General features: G+C 41.0%; 1 protein-coding gene across 8 annotated transcripts in view; it reads right to left on the bottom strand.

Annotated features, from left to right (window-relative positions):
* Positions 1-27,331, bottom strand: part of CEP135 (centrosomal protein 135) — a 102,843-nt gene that overhangs the window by 20,431 nt on the left and 55,081 nt on the right. For all 8 annotated transcript variants that reach the window (XR_006290785.1, XM_043546187.1, XM_043546190.1 and 5 more), the window contains 7 exons: positions 20,265-20,342; positions 19,975-20,126; positions 13,823-13,938; positions 13,592-13,746; positions 13,100-13,155; positions 4,637-4,805; positions 2,274-2,384 (listed from right to left, as the gene is read on the bottom strand). Coding sequence is in view for 7 of the 8 variants with exons in the window: in XM_043546187.1 (XP_043402122.1) it covers positions 2,274-2,384; positions 4,637-4,805; positions 13,100-13,155; positions 13,592-13,746; positions 13,823-13,938; positions 19,975-20,126; positions 20,265-20,342 (837 nt within the window). In the remaining variant the exon portion in view is untranslated. The remainder of the gene's footprint in view (positions 1-2,273; positions 2,385-4,636; positions 4,806-13,099; positions 13,156-13,591; positions 13,747-13,822; positions 13,939-19,974; positions 20,127-20,264; positions 20,343-27,331) is intronic.

A 27,331-nucleotide genomic window follows, 5' to 3' on the forward strand; every position in this document is an offset into this window, starting at 1 on the left:
GCTGTAAATTAAGTTCCTTTTCTAGGTATGGAATTATAGATGCTAGTGTGAACATGCAAAATTTCAGTTTGCGAATAGAGTGGTTGAGATGGCGGAAATCGAGAATGGGTCTCCAGCCACCGTTTTTTGTTGTTGTGTTTTTTTGGGGTTTTTTTTTTTTTTTTTTTGAGTATTAGAAGGAATGATGAGTAAAACCGCTTTCCTTGGTGCTGAAGAGGTACCTGATCTATTGCTCCTTACCGTAGGAGGGATTCAACTTTTTGTTTGAGAATCTCCTCATGAGAATGGCCCATGCAATGGGCAAAAATAGGAGTTTTGGAGGGGATAGGTAAGTAAGTTTGATCGCATAACCAGAATGGATGATGTCTATAACCCACTTGTCTACTATTATTTCACTCCAGTTGTGGGAAAACAGTGCCATTAAGAAAGGTCAAAGAGTGGTCGTGGAGGCCCCAAATAGTATGGGGTACAATTGGTTCCAAGACAGGTGCTGAGGTGGAGGTTGGTTCCATACAGATCCTAGTTTCTTGTCTAAGAAGGTATCTTTCAGAGAAGGAGACACAGGTTCTTCTGGTGGTTCAGTGCCTCCTGAGAAAGAAAAGACCAATTCTGTGTCTACTGGCAGTAAATTTATGCTGGAAGTAAACAATGGTTGGAAGATGCAAAGGGAGACAGACTCCTTCCATAACTTGCATATACTGGTGGAGTCAGGACCTGATAGAAATGGTCCTGAGAATCAGAGAGAGCAAAAATGTCTCCCAGGAATGCGAGGGGTCCTGTTCACTCAAACTGATGGACCTGGAGCAGTTTGTACCATTGTTTGGTGAAGCAGTGCCGGTACCATTAGTGGCTGAGGTTCCTGATGGTTGCCTTTTGCTGGTACCATTGGTTCCCGGTGTTTAAGTTTAGTTGGTATTGGAGGTACTGTTGCCACTGTAGTATGGTCTGGTACAGACAGAGCTCTGGATTTGTGAGCTTTCTTGTGACAACCCTGAGACTTAGGATATTCCAAGTCCTTGTGGGCTAAGCAAGAAGACTTACTCGACTTAGGGAGGCTCTATCTGACTTCTTTGAAGTGGGCTTAGAGGAGGATTTGCTCTAGTGTTTAAGAGAATGCTCCTTGTCTTCCCAACAAGACCCTAACAAGTGATCTGTGGAAGTAGATTCCCTCACTCCTAAGTCAGGCCAATATACAGGAGACGGTCCCCTGACTGGAGCCTGATAGCCAATTGCAGCCTCATGGCTTTCTCCATAAGGTGCTTCTTAAGATGAAGTTCCCACCTCTTTGGGGGAAAAGCAGCAGATTCTGCACTTTGCCATGATGTGAGCTTCCCATAGGCTGTACAGGCAGTGTTGATCGTTTCTACTGACCAAGGAGTGCAGGAAAGTAGTATAGATTTTGAAGCCCGGAGTTCTGGGCATAGTCCAGTACTGTTAACGAGATATGGGGAGGGAGAGTTCGCCAGGATGGGGAATCTAACTAACTAATAAACTTAGCTAAATACTACAGAGTAAAATTCTAAACCATTTACAATACATACATTTAGAGACTGAAGAATAAAGAGGGAAAAGAGAAAGTTCTGGACAGTGGAGGATCCAACCTAAGCCAAGCAGTGATAAGAAGGAATGGGAGAGGCAATTGGTGTGTTCCGTCCATTATCTCCTTGGCTGGAGGCATGAGGAGAGCAAGGGCACATGTGCAGACTAATGGACCCTGCTTTCAAAAATTCTCTGACTCCGGGCCATGGAGAGCACACATACCCACCGTGGAATACACAGAGACCACCACTCGAAGAACATCACTGTATTTTGATTCTAATAATTTCCGAAGCAGAATTTTTTTACTTTGCAAATTTGGAAATATTTTTTCGTTGATTTGTGTGTACAGTGGAAATGACATTTAGAGATAAAAATCTAATCCTTCCAAGCCTGATTAAAAATGATCATTAGATCTTGCTTTGTTGCTCATAGCAAGGAAGTAATGCTAGAAATATATCACTATCTATGCTGTAAAACATCCAACCAACCAAACGTGAGGATGCTTCTCCTCACCATTGCTGACAATGTAACTATTATCAATGAAGTCTGCCAGACTGTCTTAAAGCCTGTAATCTAACAGGGTTTTCCATACATACATTACTAGTTTTAAAATAAAGTGAAACATTTACATCTACAAATCTTAATTTTATTGTAGGCTAATTAAAACATGTCATAATTGAAACAACATTTATTAAAAACACACAGATGCCAATTTACAGACTTTATTTCCTCACCTTCGAAGCCATTAAGCTTTCAAATCTGGAGACTTCAGTTATGTAATTATGAACTCTAGTCTTCATTTCTTCTTTTTCACGTACTGCTTCTTCTAGTTCAGTAGTGACTGTCTAAAGAGATTACATGAAAACTGAATAGTTTATTAAAATAAAATATACTAAAGTACGCATGCCTGTGAAGTGCCCTATATTTTACTTTATTGTGCTCTGGAGTTGTTCATTCAGTAAATCTGATTTCCATACACCACCCTGTTAAATTCTACATTGATCAGGACATGGAGGTGAATAAACAACAGAGAATGGATTTTAATTGCCAAGCCACAACTTTATTTAACAAAACACCTGGGAAATAGTGTTATGCCCCCGTTTTCACATACCACTTATTTCACTGGATTCAACTTGGAAGAGATTAAACAGGCAAGGGTGGAGGGAATAAGAGCCAACCAGCTAGCCCATTCTTACATCCCCAGCCAATCGAAAGGCAGTTTGCCCCGGGGGAGAAGGAGGACAGCCCCCGCCCTGTGAACATCCATTAAAGTTCTTTCAAGATCCCTCCCCTTTTGACTATAGGGGAGTGGCATTTTCCCTACTTTCTCAGTTGAGTAATCTGAAGCAGAGAGGGAGGAGTGACCTAAGCAACAGACTCTTATTGTTACTTTCACAAGGTCTCCGTTTACACAGTTTTCAAATTAATGCTCATGACTCAAAAATCAGAAGATTAACAAAGTGGCTGAAACTTAGACTGAACCACAACCAGAAAGAATTTTTTTGTGAAGCGTCTAAATTAGCATTTGTTATTGTGCTGGTTAATTCAAACTAACTAGGAATCAATTAACTTGAGTTACAACACAACCAAAAGCTTTAGTCAGATAATTTGCGTTATATTAATATATCCTATGACCCAATGTTTTGCAAGTTAAAAAAAACAAAAACAAAAATTTGTTTAGAACTTTTTTTTATACTTCAGTAATCCATATCCGGATTTATTTTACAATTAGAAATGATGTTTTTCTTAATGGAGAATGAAGCATTCGCAAGGTTTAAAAAAATTCTTAATGGTTTTGAAAAGGACTTTTTGAGCAAACTCAGACACTATGCCATAGAATCATAGAATATCAGGGTTGGAAGGAACCTCAGGAGATCATGTAGTCCAACCCCCTGCTCAAAGCAGGACCAATCCCCAATTTTTGCCCCAGATTCCTAAATGGCCCCCTCAAGAATTGAACTCACAACCCTGGGTTTAACAGGCCAATGCTCAAACCACTGAGCTAACCCTCCCCCCATCTTTCTTACTGATTTAATTATGACCATCATATTTATGCTTGATGCCTGATGCTTGAACCCCAGGATGCACAAAATTTGAAAGCCATTGATGCACCAAAAGGTCAGTCAAACCTGATGAGTTCCTTAAACTGTCTCCATTTTACATGTAGACAGGCGGATTAACATTCTTCTTTAATTCACAAGACCACCTTCTGAAGTGTGATTATTACATGGCATGTCTTAAAAGCCAATGGTGCATTAAGAAAATAAGCATATTCTCAAAGTGTTAGAAGTTAATTCAGTGTGGGTCCTCTGATGGACACAATCAGTCCAACAAGATGGGTTTTCATCTACATTGCATTTGAAGAGGTACAAGTAACAAATAAAAACTTAAATTTCAGCCTAAAAATACATTTTCAAAGAGCTAGGATTGCCTGAGACAAAAAGAGTTTAGAATGGAAAGTCCATCTCTATTTTGACTATAATGTTTCACGTATGACAATGGTGTAATAAAATAATAATAATATGCATGCTGAAAGCTCACTGCTATACATGTTGGCCTTTTTCTACACACATTGAAGGACACTGCCCTGTGATAAGGGGTTTATTCCTATCAAAGGTGTGGGGAAAATTATGCATGTAAATGCCACACATGTCAATGGGAGAACAAACCTTTTGGTACTTGAGAGGAGAATATAAGAACTGAATGCATTTTGATTCCACAGGTGACCAAATAAATGAACAAGTTCTTAAATTTGCAGATATTTAAATTCAGCCTAAATATGTTCATTTCAACTCAGCTGTTCTTAATATTCTAGTATTAACAAGAATGCAGAACAGCAAAATATTGAAAATGCATAATAGACTATAGTGGTTTTGGATTTAGTAATACATGCAGAAAAAATACAAGTAATCTCTGATGCAGAGATGGTGTTATCCCAATGCCCCCTCCCCTAAACACACACTAAAAAAGTGAATGGGGGGGCGGGCGGGAGAGGCAGGGCTTGAGCTGCTCGGAGCCCTAAGCAAATGCTTACTCTGCTTATGCCTAACACCAGCTCTGCTTTGGTGTACTTCATTATCAGGCACTATTTTCATACCTGGTTTTCTCTGGTCATTATCGCTAGATCATCTTGTAATCTTCTGTTTTCCTTCAGAGCCATTTCCTTCACTCTTCCTGTTTCTGCAAGCTCTACCTGAGATGCATCAAGCTGGCGACGGAGACTAGCTATCTCCCGATCTCTGTTACTCAGCGCCTCCTTTAGTTGGCTATCAAATGGGTGATTTTGAAAACCTTAAATAAAATTTCCCTTCTTGCATTATAGCATATACTGCTTCAAAATGTTAGATAAGCTCTGAATATACAAAAGCTTTAGGAGCAACTTACTAATTTATTTATTGTTCGGAAGGTAACTATAAACCAGTGATATTCAGACCTCAGTAGTTCAAGAGCCAAATTAGCAATCAACAGTACACAAAAGAGCCATGGTAGTGTGAATTTATTGTTTCATTTACTACTTATATATAATATAAAATAATATATTATTCTCACAGCAAAATCACTGACCAAATATTCTACAATTGGTTTATAACATAGTAAAAGGTTTCAGAGTAGCAGCCATGTTAGTCTGTATCCGCAAAAAGAACAGCAGTACTTGTGGCACCTTAGAGACTAACAAATTTATTAGAGCATAAGCTTGAAGTGAGCTGTAGCTCACGAAAGCTTATGCTCTAATAAATTTGTTAGTCTCTAACATAGTAAAAGCATCTTGACTGGTTAATAATTAACTCGCACAGTGTTTTAATATCATGTGCTGCAAAGAGCCACAGGAGACACATTAAAAAGCCACTTGTGGCTCCCAAACCTCAGTCTGAGTATCACTGTTATAAACAAATTACCACTACATGGATCTTGTGCCCCCATGTGTGATGGATTAAAATTTGCATAGCTCAGAGTAAACTGTTGAACTGCCTACCAACATAAAGTGCTTAACTGCTTGTTGTGGCTTGGGCAAGTCATCACTGAAGCATGTAGAACTGCTGAGGACTGGGCGAAATGTAATTAAAACCGGTGGGTGTAACTGCCGTCCTTCATGTAAAATGGCTGTAAGTAGATCTGGACAGGAATTTTCTAACAGTTTTTCCACTGGAAAATACCGATTCATCTACCCAAAACTTCTCCTTTGAAAGGGGTGGTTTCAACAAAAAAAACTTTTGTCAAGAAGGGTTCTCAGGACCAGGATGGAATTCCTGCTCAAAACCAGAGAAAGAGAGAGACTTCCACATGGTCCTCACCTAGGCTGCTGGTGGCATAAGCTAAGAAGATGCAAGTCATTCAATTAGGCACGACAGGGACTTGAACCTAGGTTTCCCACATCCCACTTGAGTGTCCTAATAATTCTCCTGTGAGTCTCTCTCTCTCTCTCCCCCCTGTTGGAGTGGTTCAACTTTGTATAAATAATTAAATATTTATTGGGTTAGAAAAAGAAAGATTGACTATAGTCCAGTGATCCGGTCACTTATCTGGTATGTGGGAGACGCAGGTTAAAGTCCCTGGTCCAATGAATATTTATTTATTTATACAAAGTGGAATGGCTCAACAGAAGAGACAGACTCATCTGGAACAGCCAATAATCTGGTAGTTAGGGCACTCACCTGAGATATGGAAGACCTAAGTTCAAGTCCCTGCTCTGCCTGGTTCTCCCATGTCTCTACATCCCAGGTGAGTGACAAAACCACCAAACTATGGGGGACAAAGAGGGGAAATGGATTTCAATTTTTTTTTGAAAGGTCGGTTTCATCCCACTATGGAATGGGAAATTTTTCAAAATTGCTGAACTTCTTAGGAAAATTGTTTCCTATTCAGCAATAGCACAAGAAACAGTTAAGTTCCTTTGTAAAACAGTAACAGCTTCCATCCCAAACACAGGCATGGCACTGCCCAAAACAAAGGCATACTTAAGGGCATTCAGGAATTTAAATTAAGTGAGTGGAGGGGGCTAGGTTGGGTATTGTTTCTAATAGAGGTTATGTGCATGTATGCGAGAGAGAAGCGGAGAATTGCTCCAATCCCTCAGACAGAAACAAACACCTACAGGATCTCTATCAAGCGTTCTTAAAACTACAGTACCCATCTGGTGAAGTTAAGAAACAGACTGACAGAGCCAGAAGGGTACCCAGAAGTCACCTACTACAAGACAGGCCCAACAAAGAAAATAACAGAAGGCCACTAGCTGTCAACTTCAGCCCCCAACTAAAACCTCTCCAGTGCATCATCAAGGATCTACAACCTATCCTAAAGGATGATCCCTTACTCTCACAGATCTGGGGAGACAGGCCAGTCCTCGCTTACAGACAGCCGCCCAACCTCAAGCAAATACTCACCAGCAACTACACACCACACAACAAAAACACTAACCCAGGAACCAAACCCTGCAACAAACCCCGGTGCCAACTCTGTCCACATATCTATTCAAGGGACACCATCATAGGACTTAATCACATCAGCCACACTATCAGGGGCTTGTTCACCTGCACATCTACAAATGTGATATATGCCATCATGTGCCAGCAATGCCCCTCTGCGATGTACATTGGCCAAACCGGACAGTCTCTATGCAAAAGAATAAATGGACACAAATCTGACTTCAGGAATTGTAACATTAAAAAACCAGTCGGAGAACACTTCAAGCTCCCTGGTCACTCAATAACAGACTTAAAAATGGCAATTCTTCAACAAAAAAACTTCAAAAACAGACTCCAACGTGAAACTGCAGAACTGGAATTAATTTGCAAACTGGACACCATCAAATTAGGCCTGAATAAAGATTGGGAGTGGATGGGTCATTACAAAAACTAATTTTACCATAATAATTTCCTCCTACTGTTACTCATCACACCTTCTTGTCAACTGTTTGAAATGGGTTACCCTCATTAACACTATAAAAGTGATTTTTCCTGCCTTGGTATTCTACTGTTAATTGAATTGTCTCATTAGACTGACCCCCCACTTGATGGGCAACTCCCATCTTTACATGTACTATGTGTGTGTGTGTGTGTGTGTGTGTGTGTATATGTGTGTGTGTATATATATATATATATATATATATATACATACATACACACACACACACACACACATATATATACACACACACACACACACACACACACATGTATATATATATATATACACACACACACGCACACACACACACACACACACCTGCTACTGTATTTTCCAAATAAGGCCACTCTCGAAGGCCCTGCTCTGGCCAAAATATCAACCAGGCAGTGTGAGGATTCTTTAACCTCCTCCATCTGGATCCCCAGGCTTAAGGCCACCCTCTTTAACAACTCTTGGGGGGATCTTATAGTCATCTGGAGGAGGTCCTCTGAGAAGATTACAGGAAAGCAGGAAGAGGCGGACAGCCCAGGCTGAGGCTACTCTTCCTCCACTAGTTTTCCAGCAAGGTCCTCGTGAACCACCTCTTGCTGCTCAGTACCAGGCTCAGGAACAGGCAATAACTGGTGAGTAACTTGCCCCATGCCTCTCCGAGGGCACAGAACACGAATGTCTCACGTATTACCTAGAAACTGGGGGAAACTGAACAGATTCCAATAAGGCCAGTGGACTGGTGGTGGGTAATGAATCTGAATACGAGCTTCCATTAAACACTTGAGTAGCTTGAGTGTGGGTCGCTCATGGGCATTGGCCTAGCGCAAGAGAAGCCAGGCTTGAAGCCGAGTGACCAAGGCATCTCTCAGTACCAAGTAACAGAAAAAAAACCCATCTGTGTTCAAAAAAGAACACTTATGTTATCTACACTATTAACTAAGCAATAACGCTTTAAATCTAGAAAACTAACTATGATTCATTTACGATGAACACACAGATCACTTGCTAAGACAAGACAAGCAATTCTAATGATCATCATGGGCGATAAGAAGGAACTAAGGGAGCTTGGGGGGCGGCTGGGCGCTTTATACCAGTGCACAGTGATGTGCGGCAGCAGACGGTGCTCAAGCTGCCCCAACAGGTACCACTAAGGGAAAAATTTTCAATGACTGAACAGGGAGTACGCACACCAACAATGGAATACACATGTGCAAATCACTGAAAGAAGCTAAAATAAACTGTCTCCTGTTTGAGTCCTTCTGGGTTCAGGGAAACAGGACTTTGTACATTCTTTGTAAATAAAAAGAATTGCATCAAATTTACCTGACTCCATCATCAATTCCTCCTCCTAATGATAACCACCTGCAGGACCCTGGACTTCAGCTAAGTGCTCAGGTCATAAGGGGCACCAGGGTTTTCAAATGACGAGTTGCTGCCTCTTTCCAGTTCTTTTTAAAAAATTACACACAGACAGACTGGAAATAAAGTGTAATTTTTTTAAGTGGTGAGAGTAATTAATGATTGGAACAATATATGGGATCATGGTGGATTCTCCATCACTAACAATATTGTAATTGAGGTTGATGTTTTCCTAAAAAGATATACTCTAGGAAGTATTTTTGGGAAATTCTATGGCCTCTGTTATACAGGAGGTCAGACTAGATGACCACAATGGACTCTTCAGGCTTTGGTATCTATGAGAAAATACACACACAAATCTGAAGATCACAGTGATTGATAATCTGGTAAGCATATATACCCTACCGTCAAGGAACAGGAATTACTCTTATTTATTTGTATTCTGATAGTGGCTACAATAAGTTAGCTACTGCCCACACACAGGAAGACAATTCCTCTTCCAAACAACTCTCAATCTAAAAAGGCCACAATCAAAGAGTGAAGGACAGGGACAAAACCCACAATAGAAATATACATTATATATTTCTATTGTAACCTATATATACACCTACATAAGCACATACATACATACACATACATATATATATATATAGCTTTTCTCCACAGATGTTTCATATACCAATGCACCAAAACTCCAGTTAAGCTGACCTTCAAATAAAAAGTTTAACCTTTAAAAAAAAATGTCAGCAGTTAACTGAAGAAATGTCTGAAAGGTGACAACTAAAAAAAGATCAGCTGAAGCCTAGATCAGAAAAAGAAACAAAGCAGGTAGTTTACTTGTCTCTGGAACTCATCTGTAGGGACCCCTTGATGCCAACTGGCAGAGTGCATAGGGGACTCATAGGGTTTTACAGTGATTCCCTGGGTCAGATGTATGCACAATAATTCACCGAAGGGAGGCATGTAAGATTTCTAGCGAGAGCCAGTAGCCCACTGGTTGACATAATCATCGTGAAATGTGTGTGCGGATAATATTTGAGTTATGTATCTATACAGAAAATTATGGTCTTAAGGTCTTGGAGTTAAGGGAGATCACCAGGAAGTGACATACCTTGGAAAAGTTCCTTTCAGGCAGGAGATAGCAGACACCTATCGCCCTGTCTGGTCATTTACGTATTGTATGCCTCAGAGTTATGCCTATTTGCGTACTGAGCCACAGGCTAAATCTACAAGACAGGAAGTCTACAAGATGACACAAAGAGCAGGGGGTGTCCTGTTTATGAATAAAACAAAGGATGGGACTGGTATATCTTCAGGGTGCGGGGAAAGGGCAAAGAAACACACTGAAATCCTTCACCAAGGAGGTAAGCTGACAGTGCATCTGTCTGATGAAAGAAGAGTCATAGCCTAACCTGTCTGTAAAGCGTTGCAAGGATTTTGGGTGAGCCAAACTCTACAAGACATAAAAGTATCTAGTGAATTAAGTTTAGGATCTAGAATGCATGTTATGATTCTATTTTATATGTAAACAATTGTTTCCAATACTACTACTTGCTATTACTTGAATCTCTATGCTCTGTTAATTAAACTTATACTTGATTTCATTATAAACATACATAAATTCTGTGTGTTAAGCCGAATGGCGATCTGAGGTAGAACTGGTAACCTGGGGACTACTGTTTCTTTGGAAGCAGCAAATCTGTGAATACTGCAAGTGTCCCATGGATCGGGGTGAGACACTCCAGGATGACACTCAGAGGACTCAAGGATAGGGTATGTCAATCGCTAACCTAGAGGGTGACAGTGGGGCCAGCAAGGCCTAGAGGGGAATGTTTGTGTTGCAAGTGGCTGGAGGAGCTGGGGAGCTAACTCATGACAGGCACAAACAAAGCTTCCTCACACTAAAGACAGATGGTTGAGAGGTGCCTCACAACCCTGGGAGCCCCCGGGAATTGTTAGACATATATGCCCTGCTGACTGGGGGAGAGTTGCATGGTTTAAAACAGATCTGTAAAACACTAAGGCACTAGATTCAAAATGGTAATCTCTATGCTATTATATTTTGGAGAAACACATTTTCTATCTGCATTATTACCAGTTTTATAACATAGAAGAGCTATTTTGACATTATTTGAGAAGAACAGACTCAGCAAGAGATTTCCTTAAATATGAGAAGATAACAAAGAAGTGAAGAAAAACACAAGGCAATAAATTCTATTAAAGGTTTCTGACAGACAAAGATTGGCAGCCTTTTAATATTTATTTGGACTTCTATTTTCCAGAGGAGGTTATGAATTGTTAGTAAATTAGACATAATGATGTAATTACAATAGTTCAATATGATTTACATTGTTCCATATTGTTTTATAGTTTTCAATACTTTATATATTTTATCACAATTGCTTGTGGATTTTGTGGACATTAGTTTAAATATGTAAAACTTTACGGACAACAGAAATAAAGAACAAATTTTGAAAACAATAAATTAAATAACTCAGTAATTTGATTTGTATGAAATGGGGAACATATAGAGGTATTTGTATACATTAGTAATGATTGTTTATTTAAAAGCACTCTAAAGCTTAGGCATCCAGTAAGGTGCCTCAATTATTTTGCAAGTGTTCCATGTATGCTTAAATAGATGGTCATATCCTCAGGTCTCCCTACTAATTATCTGCTTCCATCTAAGCACACTGTACTCTGCATTCTATCAACTAGATGTGCAGTTGTTATGCTCTAATGCTGCAGTTTTACCTTAAAAAGTGACTTTGTAAAAATGGCCTGATGGCTATTTTGAGTAGTTTTAGATAAAGAGAACGTTTCTAACTGATAGCCCCACAAACCCACCCAGTAGGAGTTCAAACCCAATATAATGAAGATAAAAGTCAAAACAAAACTGAGTTAAGTTATGCTCTCTTTATGGAGTACAGGTTTGTGAAGGTTCAAGTGGAACACAGGAGTTTGTTCAGTGCAATAGATCAACCATACAACTAAACATGAGAAGTTTTATTTATGAAGTAGTAAATACAGTGAATGGGGAATAACAGTTTAAGTTGAATCAGTTCCTCTCCTATGTATCTTCCGTGGCCTAATGGCTGGCAGACTGATCACTCAAGTGCTAATAAGGCCAACATTATCAGTAAACAACAACAACATTTGATATTTCTATCAGATATGGGCCTGAACCGACCCACAGATCAAAATATACTTGATCTATGGGGAAGTTCAGATCTGGTACCAAACTTTGGTACCTCTATAAAGGAACAAACCAAAACCTAGATCCAAACATCCCTGTGATTTGGGAAAATCTGGCTCTGGATCCAAGCTTTATGGTTCAGGACCATCACTAATTTCTACAGTAAATTCCATCCAAAAGGATCCCAAATCACTTTACAAACTGTAGATACAGAAATCATTCATCCAACATTGAAATGCAGTCACTACTGGGATAGAACAGATCAACTGTTTAACAGCACACAACACTACATAGCAATTCTATACCAGTAGTAAGGAGGGATATTCAATTTAACTAAAACTGTACAAGTAATTTAGGAAGGCAGAATTAATTACGTCTCCAATAATGGAGAGTCTGCAGGCCAAATTATCCCCCCTCGTGATATCTGAACAACACTTACAACTAAGGGGGAATATAGAACAGCACAACCCCATGTTTACAAAATCACTGTAACTTAGGGCTTGTCTACACTACCACACAGGGTCGATCTAAGATACGCAACTTCAGCTATGTGAAGAGCGTAGTTGAAGTCAATGTACTTAGATCTACTAACCACGGTGTCTTCACTGTGGTAAGTCGACCCCTGACGCTCTCCCATTGACTCCGCTTGCGCTTCTCATTCTGGTGGAGTACCGGAATCGACGGGAGCGATCAGCGGTCGATTTATCGCATCTATACTAGACGCGATAAATCGACCCCCGCTGGATCGATCGCTGTCTGCTGATCCAGCGGGTAGTGTAGACAAGCCCTTAGAAGTGCAATTTAAGTGCTACTTATAGAAAAATTAAATGCACAGAAGTTTAATTACCCAGATAAACAATTGCTATTGCCACTTTTAATCCTCACCATCCACTAGCACCACATCTACAGTATTTGAGGGGAAGTGTCTTCTGCAACGAGATATATTTTTTCCACAATGTAAATCATACTGCCCTGTTTGATAACATATATAATTAAGTATATGTCACCAAAAATACAATAAGAGCCTGGCTGCTAGTGCTTTTATTCTGAAGAAGATATTGATCTTAGGAAAATAAAATCAACAGAAAATCATCTCAGTGATTTACTTACTTTACGGAAGACTCCAGTTCTGACAGAGTTAGTCTGAAATTAGCAATTGTTTTTTCCTATGAAATAAATATGAAATTTATATTACATATTATGCTGCAAAATACCCAGAATAATTCAAACTGGGCATAATTTACTTTAAAGTAGCATTTATAAAAGCTTTAATTTACTATTCAGCAATAGGTAACTGGGTTTTTTAAATGTTCAAATTTCCAAACTTCTTACAATAAAAATGAAACTTAGGACTAATTTGAAGTTTGTAGAAGAAGGATATCTAGCAGTTAAGATAAATGACTGGGAGTCAGTAGATGCAGGTTCTATCACTGGTAGTGCAAGAGCTTAGGTGCCACTTAAATCTTTAAACACAGGGCCTAAGCAATACAAAGGCCTTCTGCATCACAACAAAATCTTGCCCTAATTTTTGTGTACCACTTTGAGATCCTCAGATGGAAGTTACTAATCAAGTGCAATACACTAAGTAGTTAGTGTACATACCTTGTTAGCTAAGTTGTCATCTAAACATGCAATTCTTTCTGTCTTTTCATCTACAGTTTCCTGAAGACTGTCCTTTTCCTTATCCAGGACACTAATGGTACTTCTGAGCACATTCATTGTCTCATCCTGTGAAGAGCTCTTATGGTTTAACCTATCTGTAAGAGAAGAAATGGGTGTTTTTGTTGGTTTAAATATAGAAAATCAATGCAAAAAAGAAAATGAAGTGATTACCTATTTTCTCCTCTAGCTTTGCAATTTCCTCTTGAGCTGATTGAAGTTCATCCTTTTTAAGAGAGGATTGGTGCTGAAGATCTTCAAGGGACCGCTGTAGTTGTTCATTTAATAGCCTGAGAAATCAACAGTCAGTGGAAAACACAAGACTTTAATCTTTCAGATACATTCTTTGATCAAACTATCAAAGAATTAGAGAAACTGAAAGGATTATCTAAGAGCATCGCTCTGTGGGATTGTTTTGATCAGCCAAAGTTATTTTCATCATCTTAATAAACCAGAACAAATGCAAATAATAAAACCAAAATGCCAGTTTTGCAAGAGGAAAAAAAATAAGTGGACTGATTTTGAAAGTAGTGCAGCAACTAGAAATCCCACTGACGTCAACAGGAGCTTTTCTTTATTAAAAAAAAAAAAAAAAGTCTATAGTATTTGTTTTGTAGAAAGACATTGCTGTAAGCCAACATTGAGCAGAACAAAATCTTGATTGATGCAGTAATAACTGACACATTTAAATTTGTACTATAGGCTGAAAGATTTACAATATCTGTATTGATCCTACCCTCTCCATAAAAAGCAGTTATACCATTTTCAGTTATAATTATGTGGAATTTATTAAACAAGAATTTTTCACTTGAATGAGGACTTCTCTCACTGTTTTATCTACAAGCACATTTTACTTTCTGAAGATTTTCAAGAAAATTATCTACCGGTACAGGCATTCTCAAAACTTTACCAGTTTAACAGTGACCTGTATACACATCCCTCTCTGTTTGTACCAAGCAACTCTATGCAACTACAGCAGTTGCTTATATAGAATACTAGTACTGGGGAAGTTTTTAGTGATTTTTAACCATTCTGCTTGTGGCACAATCCTGGAGGGTGGCTCCTGTGTCAAGCAGGAGATATCCTCTTCATTTTCCTCTGTTTTTAATGGCATCCAGTCTCCTCTTTGCAATGAGGAGTCACAGATATCTGGAGGAGAAACTGAAAACAAGGCGGTGGGGTCAGCTGTCTGAACCACCACTAAATGCGCTAGGGACCAGTTTCCAAATGGTCATGTTAGTAATACGTCACAGAAGCACGGTACTGACTTTATAGTTAAAAGCTAGATCGAGTGTTCTATTGTAAGTCTTATTTTCATACACTCCTCCGACCTTTTGATCTGAGTGAGCAATTTATTTAAAATTTCTCTGCGTAATTCTACATGGAATTTTTTTCCCCAGATAATTTCATTTAAAAAAAAAGGTTACATATTTGTTCAGCAACTGTTGTTCTTCAAGTTGTGTTGCATTCCACTTCAGGTGCCTGCACACCCAGGCACTGGAGCCAGAAAACTTTTTCCCGTAGCGGTACTGGTTAAGGCAGCACATGCACCCTCCACATGCTCATGCTGTTAGCCCAGAGTATAAAGGAGTAGAGATGCCTTGATCCCCACTCAGTTCCTCCACACCAGAAGCCAGTGCTTACTGTGACTCCAGTGTAGGGGGAAGGTGGGAGGAGTATGGAATGGACACATGCAACACATCTTGAAGAACACAGCAAACAGGTATGTAACCATTTTTTCTTTGAGTGCTTGCACATGTCCATTCCACTTTAGGTGACACACAAACAGTCCCAGATGGAGCAGGGAATCAGAGTTTACTGCAGCACCACTCTCCCAAATATAGCATCATCCCTCAAGGCCTGGGAGAAAGCATAATGAGTAGTGAGCATATGAACAGATGACAAGTGGCAGCCCTGCAAACACCACTCATGGAAACATAACTCAGGAAAGCAGCTGAATGTGCTTGAGCTTAGAGAGTGCACTAAAGCTCTTTGAGGTAATTAAATGTTGGCAATCTCATAGCACAGACAAATTCAGGAGGAGATCTAGGAAAAGATATTCTGAAATAATGGTTTTTCTTTTCATCCTATCAGCAAAGGATATGAATAACTGAAGAGATGTCCTAAACTCTTTAGTCCCATCCAGGTAGAAAGCCAAAGCTCTGCGAATGGCCAAAGTATAGAGATTTTTCTTATTTTTGTGTGAGGTTTCAGAAAAAATAGTTGGCAAGTATTATAGTCTGATTCAAATAAACATCTGAAACCACTTTAGTGAGAAATTTGGGATGTGGATACAAACTAACTTTGTCCTACTAAGATACCGTATAACGAGGGTCAGTCTGAAGTTCTGCAACTCTTCCGGTTGAAGTAATAGCTACCAGGAATGCCACCTTCATCAAGAGATGAGACAATGAGCATGTAGCTATAGGTTTGAAAGAGGGTTCCATTAAAACAGAGAGAACCAAATTTAGATCCCAGGGTGGAGCTGGGTCTCTAACAGGTGGGAAAAGCCTGTTCAAACCCTTCAAAAACCTAATAATCACAGGGCTGGAGAACAGATCTCCCATCTGTAGAAGAGTGAAATGCAGAGATAACAGTCAGACAAACCCTGAGGGAACTGACTGAGACACTTTTTTTCCTGTAAGTGAAGAAGGTAATCCAGAATACACTGAATAGGAGCCAGTGATGGAGAGGTATCTTTCTGCTGGGAACACACAAAAAACCTCTTTTATTCCATGAGATAAGTGTATCAGGTGGAAGGCTTTCTGCTGTTCAGACAAATGCTCTCCACTGCAGCAGAACAGATAAAATACACCTCATTGCTTGGGTGCTCCATGATTGACTCCACAGGAGGCTAAGAGAGTTGGGATACAGAGCCTGGCCCTGTGAAATTATGTCCAGAATCCGGGGAATGGTAATGGGATCTCAAATGGACAGGTTCAACGTGTCCGAGAACCAGTGCTGAAAAAGCCAGGCTACCGTGATCAAAATTAGAACAGCATGATCCTGTCTGAGATGGCCCAGGACTCTCAGCAGCATAGGGATTGGGAAAAGCGTAAACAACTTTTCCCTTCTAGGAGACCACAAAGGTGTCCAAAATGAACCCTCGGCTGAGACCTGTCCTTGAATAAAACTAGTGACACTTCCTGTTCAGTCAAGTGTTGAACAGGTCCATTTCTGGTATACCAAAAAAATTGACTTTGCTAAATTGGGTCCGAGGGACCATTCATGATCTCCGCTGAATGACCTGCTGAGATGGTCTGCAGGAAAGTTCTGAGATCCAGGAAGATGAGATGCTTTGAAGGTAATCTTGTTCTCGATGCAAAGGGACAGAGCTTCAGTATTTCTTGCCAAAGGGATTTCCCTGTTTGTTGAGGTAAACCATTGCAACAATGTTGTACGTGAGCACTTGTATAGAACAGCCTGCAATATGGGCAGGAACACTTGACAGGCCAGACAAATAACTCAGAGCTACCTGACGTTGATCTGTAGAAAGAGGTCCTGATCAGTCTACAGACCTTGTGTCTGAAAGCTCCCTAGATGTGCTCCCCAACTGAGGAATGAAGCATCTGTGACTAAGGTCACACAAGGCAGAATTGGAGCAAATGGAACTCCACTACATACACTGGCAGGGTCCATTCACCAGTCCAGGCAAGACAGAATAGTTGCAGGAACAGTTGAGTCTGCATTTTGAGTAAATGATGAGAGAGACACTTCAACAACTTCTGCAGGACTCTGAGGTGAATTGCGCATGTATTATACGCAAGCTGCCATGTGACCTAGAAGTTTCAGGCAGTTCCTTTCTATTGTACAAAGATATAACTTTAATTCTTTGCAAATGTTGAATATTGCTTGAAATTTGGCCTGAGGCAAATAAGCTCTTCCTGATGTCAAGTCAAGAAGAACTCTTATAAATTCAATTCTCTGTACACGGAGAAGAACTGATTTGTCTTTGTTGATCATCAGGCCAAACAAACAAAATAGGGATCAGATCTTCTTGATGGCTTCCTTCACTTGCTGTCTGGAATGACCTAAGACCAACCAATCATCCAGATATGGACAGACCTGGATTTTTGTCTTCCTGTGATGTGTCGCCCCTACCACTGCACTTTGTGAAGACTCAGGGGGCTGATAATAGACCAAAAGAACGGAGCATAAACTGATAATGCCCACTTGCTACTACAAACCTTAAGGACATTTGGTGACTCTGATGAATGACCATGTGGAAATAGGCACCCTTTAACCCAGGGGCAGTGAACCAATAGTTGAGTTTGGGAATGGATAACAAAAGATAGGGTAAACATATGAAACTTTATCTTTCTTATGTACTTTTTGAGATTTGGCAGTCTAAAATAAGTCTGAGGCCTCACTTTGACTTTGGGATGAGAAAATGAGAGCTTTATAAGTAGGTTGAGAACATTTTACATCATTAATATTTTCATCATTTAAGAAAAGATTTAAGAAAACAAAGATGTTTTTGTAACTTGCAATTTTTCTGCACACATAATAAAGTAGAAAGTTTAACATACTGAGAAAAAAAAGCCTAATTCAGCACAAGGTGTGGGATTTAAAAGTAATATTTAAATAAACATGAGCTATAACAGGCCCCAAAGAGTCTATTCCTGAGCTTCAGCTGTCTATGGCTCTCCGACTCCCATTCCATCTTCTGGATCCTCCTCCAAATATCCCAACTGCCCTGCCTTCCACATAACATCTTCATTCCCTCCCACATGCCCCGACTACTCCCACAAAGACCATTGCCCAACACACCACATTTTCCTCTTCCACAAAATATCCCCCTTTGCAACATTTAACTTACCCCAGGCCCCTCCTCCCAAGAAAATATCCCAGTTCCACAATTCTACTCAAAACAAGCTCCAGCTCCCCAGTAGTCTCCTTCTGTGCCCGCTGATATACTCCTATTCCCCTCATGGTCCCACATTAACACTTTGTCTACCCCCCACAACCTCTAAGCCCTCCTATTATTCCAACACAACCTCCAGACACTCAAAGGGAGCTCCCATCCCAGACAAGCCTAAATAGCTCACCACGCTCCTGCTAGCCTCAATAGGCTTAAGGATAGCGTGAGGGGACATGAGAAGACTCTGCTCCTGAGCTCCAGATGGCCACAGCTTTAGTATCAGAGGGGTAGCTGTGTTATTCTGTATCCACAAAAACAAGGAGTCCGGTGGCACCTTAAAGACTAACAGATTTATTTGGGCATAAGTTTTCGTGGGTAAAAACCCCCACTTCTTACAGGTCTAGTGCTGCTCTCCCAATGGTCAACAACATCCCAGCTGCCTCAGCTTGTCTGGGCTCTGCTCCAATGGTAGCAACATTGAAAGCACTACTGCAAACAGGGCCCCAGGCAGTTATCAGAGTATTGACTTATCTTATACTCCAGCTAAATCAGTAGTACCTATAGTGGGAGTATGAGTGTAGTCAAAACATTGACATGAGGGAAATTTTAGAACAATAAGCCTAGTCATTTGTCAATATAGACTGGCTCTCTGTGAGATTAGTAAGTAAGGCCAAATTTGTCAAAACTGCATACATAAAATTAGATTTCAGTGAAACCTAAAGAGTTACACCAGTCTGAAAGTGGCATAATCCAGGCCCAATGTTCCAGTCTGTGAGGGCTTTCATCTTCACCCTAAGGAAATGCATGTGCAGCATCTGTTAGAAACTTCATTTTCCTCCATGATCATACCTACGGAACACGGTTGTTGGGAAAAAATGAAATAATTCTGAGGGCAGGAAAATTTTAAGAGATCAACCCTGACTACTGCCTTGTTTATAGACTTGAGATTGGAACTCCAAAGTACAGGCGGAGTAACACACGTAGATGGGGGAAATTACCCCATTAGAGAAATTTTAAAACTTTTTTTTTTAAAACTTAACAAATGCGTTTAGTAGCATTTCTTCTCAAATTGCACCTTCACTATAACTTAGTGAACTTTTCAGTTTTGGTATTTTCTTTACTCCAACTTAGTATAACAAGTGATTGACTCTGTACAAAGATTTTCACAGCTTCAGGAGTTTGTGTCTTTTCGTGTTGGCAATAAGATTATCTTTCATTTGCAACTGGCGCTTTAAAAATATTATTATATTTGCTCACTATACAACTACACTGGTAGCCCAAGAGAATCTAGAGCACCTTTTCCTACTAGCGTTTTCCTTGTCAGTGCAAGACAAACAATACCAGGATATTTGAAAAACATTTTATGAAAGTGTTACCATGAGTTATCCATCTCTGTCATGTTAACCTATGACAAAATTGTATGTTAACTGCTATAACTGGACACAAAATTTTAAGCTAAACTTACTGAAGTGAGCATAACTCAGCTTTAAATTGTGAAGAGTTATCAGATGTCTGGGCAAGTTTATAAGACTTTGATTTTAATTCATCTTCCAGAGAGTTTATTCTTTCTTTCAGTACAGAGATTGTACCCTTCAGTTCAAACTGTTGTGTTTCAAACTGCAATTAAAAAAAAACAAAGAAGTTGTGGAATTACAGTGGAATGATTTTACTTAAAAGAAAATATAAGGGTTTTAAAAAGCCACTTGGGTGAGAAAGAACTTCTGTTAGAAGTTTACTCACTAACATGTTACTTACCCCACAAATCGTGTTTTCCAGTTCTGTGATGTTACGCTCCATCTTTGATTTCTCAAAGGCAGTTGCCTCCTGCTGGACCTGACATGGAAAGAAATACAGAATTACTTGTAACAGTAAGTAATTTTTTAGACTGGAGTATGACTTAAGATGACGATGCTCTTTGCATAATATAAAGTTCTAAAAGAAAAAAAGCCTTATCTTCATATGTACATGATTGGATGCAAAGCACACAACGAACTCCAGAGCTTCAAGACCTGAACAAACAACAACGTAGGTACAACACAATGTTTCTCATGATTTTGTGAGATGTCTTTAAATCTCTGTATGATTCAACCATTGGAAGAATTTAACAGAAAAAGTAAATTTCCTTTTCCCTTATGAAATAGTCTCTGGTGGGTTGCTATAGAGAGATTACAAAACCAAAGCAATGCCAGATATGGTAAGGTAAGACATCAGAATTGTAAGGTAAGACATCAGAATTATAAGGTATTTTCTAAAAGGCATTGTCAAGGTTTAAAGTATTTTTTAAAATCTGTTTTCATTTGTTACAAACACAACCTTGGAAGCTTGAAGCTTAAGGTCTGCTTACAAATCAAACTGATCTTTCCCCGTTTCAGCATTGCACCATTATTTGCTGTTAAAGCACCTTTATCTACCTTCTGATTTCTATATATGAGTATTGTGATGTCATTAGACAAGCTTGTGCACTGCCTGAGAAACCTGTGGATAATGGTTCGTACGTTTCTCTTTATCAAGAGAGCAGTGGCTCTGGTCTGATTTCCCCTTCTTCACAGACTTGCTTTGTATAAATGGTATACCCAAACCAGACTCCTTCCATCCCTTGCTGCTGCTGCTTTTCCCATTTTGGGGAAGCCACTTGGGACTAAAGAATTGGAAAACATGCCTTACAGTGATTGTTAAGCAAAGAGATTCAAGGAGCTCAAAGAAGATAAAGGAGAGAGACTTGGTCACAGTCTATAAGTACCTACATGGGGAACAAATATTTGATAATGGACTCTTCAGTCTAGCAGACAAAGGTATAACATGATCCAACAGCTGGAAGTTGTATGAACTGTTCAGGAAGGACAGACAGGGCAGAAAAGGTGGGGGAGTTGCACTGTATGTAAGAGAGCAGTATGACTGCTCAGAGCTCCGGTATGAAACTGCAGAAAAACCTGAGTGTCTCTGGATTAAGTTTAGAAGCGTGAGCAACAAGGGTGATGTCGTGGTGGGAGTCTGCTATAGACCACCGGATCAGGGGGATGAGGTGGACGAGGCTTTCTTCCGGCAACTCACGGAAGTTACTAGATCGCAGGCCCTGGTTCTCATGGGAGATTTCAATCACCCTGATATCTGCTGGGAGAGCAATACAGCGGTGCACAATCCAAGAAGTTTTTGGAAAGCGTAGGGGACAATTTCCTGGTGCAAGTGCTGGAGGAACCAACTAGGGGCATAGCTCTTCTTGACCTGCTGCTCACAAACCAGGAAGAATTAGTAGAGGAAGCAAAAGTTTATGGGAACCTGGGAGGCAGTGACCATGAGATGGTCGAGTTCAGGATCCTGACACAGGGAAGAAAGGAGAGCAGCAGAATACGGACCCTGGACTTCAGAAAAGCAGATTTTGACAACCTCAGGGAACTGATGGGCAGGATCCCCTGGGAGAATAACATGAGGGGGAAAGGAGTCCAGGAGAGCTGGCTGTATTTTAAAGAATCCTTATTGAGGTTACAGGGACAAACCATCCCGATGTGTAGAAAGAATAGTAAATATGGCAGGCGACCAGCTTGGCTTAACAATGAAATCCTTGCTGATCTTAAACACAAAAAAGTTTACAAGTGGAAGATTGGACAAAAGACCAGGGAAGAGTATAAATATATTGCTCGGGCAGGCAGGAGTGAAATCAGGAAGGCCAAATCACACCTGGAGTTGCAGCTAGCAAGAGATGTTAAGAGTAACAAGAAGGGTTTCTTCAGGTATGTTAGCAACAAGAAGAAAGTCAAGGAAAGTGTGGGCCCCTTGCTGAATGAGGGAGGCAACCTAGTGACAGAGGATGTGGAAAAAGCTAATGTACTCAATGCTTTTTTTGCTTCTGTCTTCACGAACAAGGTCAGCTCCGACTGCTGCACTGGGCAGCACAGCATGGGGAGGAGGTGACCTGCCCTCTGTGAAGAAAGAAGTGGTTTGGGATTATTTAGAAAAGTTGGACGAGCACAAGTCCATGGGGCCGGATGTGCTGCATCCGAGAGTGCTAAAGGAGTTGGCAGATGCGATTGCAGAGCCATTGGCCATTATCTTTGAAAACTCATGGCTATCAGGGCAGGTCCTGGATGACTGGAAAAAGTCTAATGTAGTGCCCATCTTTAAAAAAGGGAAGGAGGATGATCCTGGGAAGTACAGGCCAGTCAGCCTCACCTCAATCCCTGGAAAAGTCATGGAGCAGGTCCTCAAGGAATCAATTCTGAAGCACTTAGAGGAGAGGAAAGTGATCAGGAACAGTCAGCATGGATTCACCAAGGGCAAGTCGTGCCTGACTAATCTAATTGCCTTCTAGGACAAGATAAGTGTCTCTGTGGATGAGGGGTCAGCAGTGGACGTGTTGTTCCTTGACTTTAGCAAAGCTTTTGACATGGTCTCCCACAGTATTCTTGCCAGTAAGTTAAAGAAGTATGGGCTGGATGAATGGACGATAAGGTGGATAGAAAGCTGGCTAGATTGTCGGGCTCAATGGGTACTGATCAATGGCTCCATGTCTAGTTGGCAGCCAGTATCAAGCGGAGTGCCCCAAGGGTCGGTCCTGGGGCCGGTTTTGTTCAAAATCTTCATTAATGATCTGGAGGATGGTGTGGATTGCACCCTCAGCAAGTTTGCAGATGACACTAAACTGGGAGGAGACGTAAATACACTGGAAGGTAGGGATAGGATACAGAGGGACCTAGACAAATTAGGGATTGGGCCAAAAGAAATCTGATGAGGTTCAACAAGGACAAGTGCAGAGTCCTGCACTTAGGACGGAAGAATCCCATGCACCGCTACAGACTAGGGACTGAATGGCTCGGCAGCAGTTCTGCAGAAAAGGACCTAGGGGTTACAGTGGACAAGAAGCTGGATATAAGTCAACAGTGTGCCGTTGTTGCCAAGAAGGCCAATGGCATTTTGGGATGTATAAGTAGGGGCATTGCCAGCACATCGAGGGACATGATCGTTCCCCTCTATTCGACATTGGTGAGGCCTCATCTGGAGTACTGTGTCCAGTTTTGGGCCCCACACTACAAGAAGGATGTGGAAAAATTGGAAAACGTCCAGCAGAGGGCAACAAAAATGATTAGGGGACTGGAACACATGACTTATGAGGAGAGGCTGAGGGATTGTTTAGTCTGCGGAAGAGAAGAATGAGGGGGGATTTGATAGCTGCTTTCAACTACCTGAAAGGGGTTCCAAAGAGGATGGATCTAGACTGTTCTCAGTGGTAGCAGATGGCAGAACAAGGAACAATGGTCTCAAGTTGCAGTGGGTGAGGTTTAGATTGGATATTAGGAAAAACTTTTTCACTAGGAGGGTGGTGAAGCACTGGAATGCGTTACCTAGGGAGGTGGTGGAATCTCCTTCCTTAGAAGTTTTTAAGGTCAGGCTTGACAAAACCCTGGCTGGGATGATTTAATTAGGAATTGGTCCTGCTTTGAACAGGGGGTTGGACTAGATGACCTCCTGAGGTCCCTTCCAACCCTGATATTCTATGATTCTATGAAGCTAGAAAAATTCAGACTAGAGATAAGGTGCAAATTTTTAACAGTGAGGGTAATTAATCATTGGAACAATGTAACCCCAGCTTGTGGTGGATTCTCTATCAATGGCAATTTTAAAATCAGGACTAGATGTTTTTCTAAAGGATATGCTCTAGTTCAAACAGGTATTAGTTCAGGGAAGTTCTATGGCCTGTGTTATGAAGGTCAGCCTAAACTATCACAGTGGTCCCTTCTGGCCTTCAAATTTATGGCTACGTCTACACTACGAGCTAGGGGTTTGCGTCCCCTGCTTGTGTACACATAACTGCACTAGCTCTCATCAAGGTAGCATGAGTATATATAGCAGCGTAGCCACACTAGCATGGGTAGCAGTAGTGGAGGCATAGATGAGCCATTCCAAGTACTTACCTACTGGTTTTGGGTGGGTTTGTACTCCGCATGACTCAGCCATGCCTTTCCAGTCACTACCAGTAATGCTGTAACTACACTGCTGTTATCAAGCTAGTGTGAGTATGTGTACACAAGCAGGGGAAATTACACCCCTACTTTGTAGGGTAGACATAACCTATGAATGTAAAGGGGTTGAGGTGAGAGGAGATCTAGCTCCCCATGCCAGCTGAGGCAGTGCATCACTGTGGTATCATCTGTGACTACATGAATCATCAGGTGCTCAATTAAGGGTAGGAAAGCCATATCAGCACAACCCTGAGCTCCAGAATGTTTAAGAGGAGGGTGGTCTCAAGAGACTACCATCTCTCCTGTACCTTCTATTGATATATGTGGTCTCCAGTTGAGAAGGGATTATGTTAACTTGAACTGGTATATATGATATGACATGTTGTTATAGGATAACTGATGCTAAGTGAAATTGTACTGTGGGGTATGTTGTTGGATGAACACCAAAATAACATATGGTGCTGGGTGTATAGAGGCTTGGACTTTTGGATGGAAACACCACCTGGTCTGTTTGTTTGGAACTTTGGGAGTTCTGAATTTGAAGGGTTGTTGGTTAGCTCCTGAGAAGATGGGGAACAGAATCATATAGGGAGTCAGAGAACTATATTGTGATCAGGAAGAGAAGCACTACTGGGCTCTCATAAAATTAGGCTTTCCTTTTAAAAGGCAGAAGTAGAAGGGATACTGAAAGCGGCTGCTGTTTATGATATGGTTACTCTAGTTAAATAAAAGTATACCGGTTTTTCAAACTCAAAGTCCCAGGCATAGTAAATCAGTGGGTGTCTGAAGAGATCTGCAGGGTCCTTGAAACAGAATTAGGCAAAGCAGCCAGAATTGCCCAATATTCACAGGAAAGTGTTCTGAGAGGAAGCTTAGAGGGATTACTAGTACAAGGTTTTGAACAAGGTGTATGCCCAGGAAGGGGAAGGTTGTGACAATTTCCCACCCTAGAATAAAGGCATTCAAGACAAGAGTCTTTGTTGGTGGTGTTTGTGAAAAGGACTTTCTGCTGCATACCTGGGTTGGATCTGTCTGCCAGTTTAAAGAAAGACAGACTTCCAGAGGGACTACAAACACGTACCTCTTCCTGTGTCTGTTTGGCAGATATGCAGATCTCATTCACCCTCAGATAAAGTCTGGCATGCTGGATGACTTACATGCACACTAACATGTGCCTCTGTAGTTTGAGGCAGGAACTCACTCCTGAGTGCTGGGGTGGGACCAGAGTTGATTGATGAAGTTTATCATAGTCTGAAACCTCTTTTGAGGGAGGTTTGTTCATGCTGACTTTTAATTTAACAGTGCCCTGGGTTGAGGTCAGTGTCTATTTTTACCTGTTGACTCTGAGCCCCAGGGTGGGATATCTTCTGAAGTGAATCTGTCATGTGCTGAAGGGGATTTCCCTCGCACCAGCCAGTCATACAGGTAGGGGCATATCTGGATTCCTGGTGATCTTAAATGCGTGGCCACCACAGCTAGGACCTTGGTAAATACTTGTGGTGCTGTGGAGAGGCTGAAAGGTAGAACTCTGTATTGATAATGTAAGGTTCCTACCAGGAGCCACTAATACTTCCTGTGACCTGGATGCATAGAAATGTGGAAGTAGGTTTGGAGGTTCAAGAACCACAAACCAGATCATGGGGCTGAGAGACAGAGCAATGAATAAAGGCACTGAAGATCGAGGATGAGTCTCCACCCTCTGTCCTCTTTGGGAATAGGAAGTAAGTGGAAACAGAATCCCTTGCCCCTTAACTCCTGAGGCACCTCCTCCACTGTTCCCAGTTGTACCATGGAGTTTTGTCTCTTGCTTCAATAGATTCTAATGAGAAGGGTCCCTGAAGAGAGATCAGGAGAAAGGTGTCTTTTTGATGATCTTAGAGATCCACTGGTCTGAGATTATCCCTGACCGCGCCTTCCAGTAAAGGACAGGTGAGTGTCAAAGAAGGGATGGAAAAAGAAGGGTCCACAGATGGTCTGGCACAACTCTCGCCTTGTATATCAAAACTGATGTTTTCTTGAAGCCCTGGATTGTGGGACAATTGAGGAGGAGGCAGAAGGTCATCCGCCACAGAAATGCTGTCTCTTCCCCAGGGGCTACAAGGATTACTATTGCAAGTAATAGTGGGGCTGTTGCCTCTGCCTGTATTGCTGTAGCTATTATCTGGGAAACTTCCTCTTAGGGGGCAGAACTTATAGGCCCAGGAATCTCACTGAATCCCTTGACTATTAAGGTGTGTAGGGTGTTGTCCATGATGATGTTGAGCTCATTGCCCCATAGAGGAGGTCCTCAATAGTAACCTGGACTTCATGTGGAATTCCTGATGCCTGCAACTAAAAAGACCTCCTCACAGCTACAGCAGTGGCTGTTTATCTGAGAGCCATATCAACTGTGTTAATTGCTGCTCAGCGTACTGTCAGGGCTGGAAGCTACCATAAGACATTTTATTTTCTCCAGGTGATCTATGAAGAGCTTGTCCATAAAATTACAGACAGTTTGTCCGACATCATGAAGCTATATTTGGAAAGTTGCACCTGGTAATTCACTGTTTTCACTTGGAGGATTGGTGAAGAGTAAGCTTTCCTCTCAAAGACGTCAAACCTTTGCCTGGTCTTGCTTGTCTCATGGACTGCCTGAACAATACCTGGAGAGGACATTGGTAAAAGTACTTGAATCCCTTTTCATGGACCTAATTCCTCCTCTGTCTGTCCCCTTTGATGTACTCACAATAGGTTCTGGTGTGTGCCAGATAAACTTAGCTGGCTTTGGCATGGTGAGTTGTCCCAATAAGAAGGGTTGTAGGATATCCAGCAATTTGTGCTGCTTCTCCTGGATGACTGCCAAGGAGATGTTCAATGTCTCTGCCATGT

This window comes from Chelonia mydas, chromosome 4, assembly GCF_015237465.2.
Source record: "Chelonia mydas isolate rCheMyd1 chromosome 4, rCheMyd1.pri.v2, whole genome shotgun sequence".
Lineage (NCBI taxonomy): Eukaryota > Metazoa > Chordata > Testudines > Cheloniidae > Chelonia > Chelonia mydas.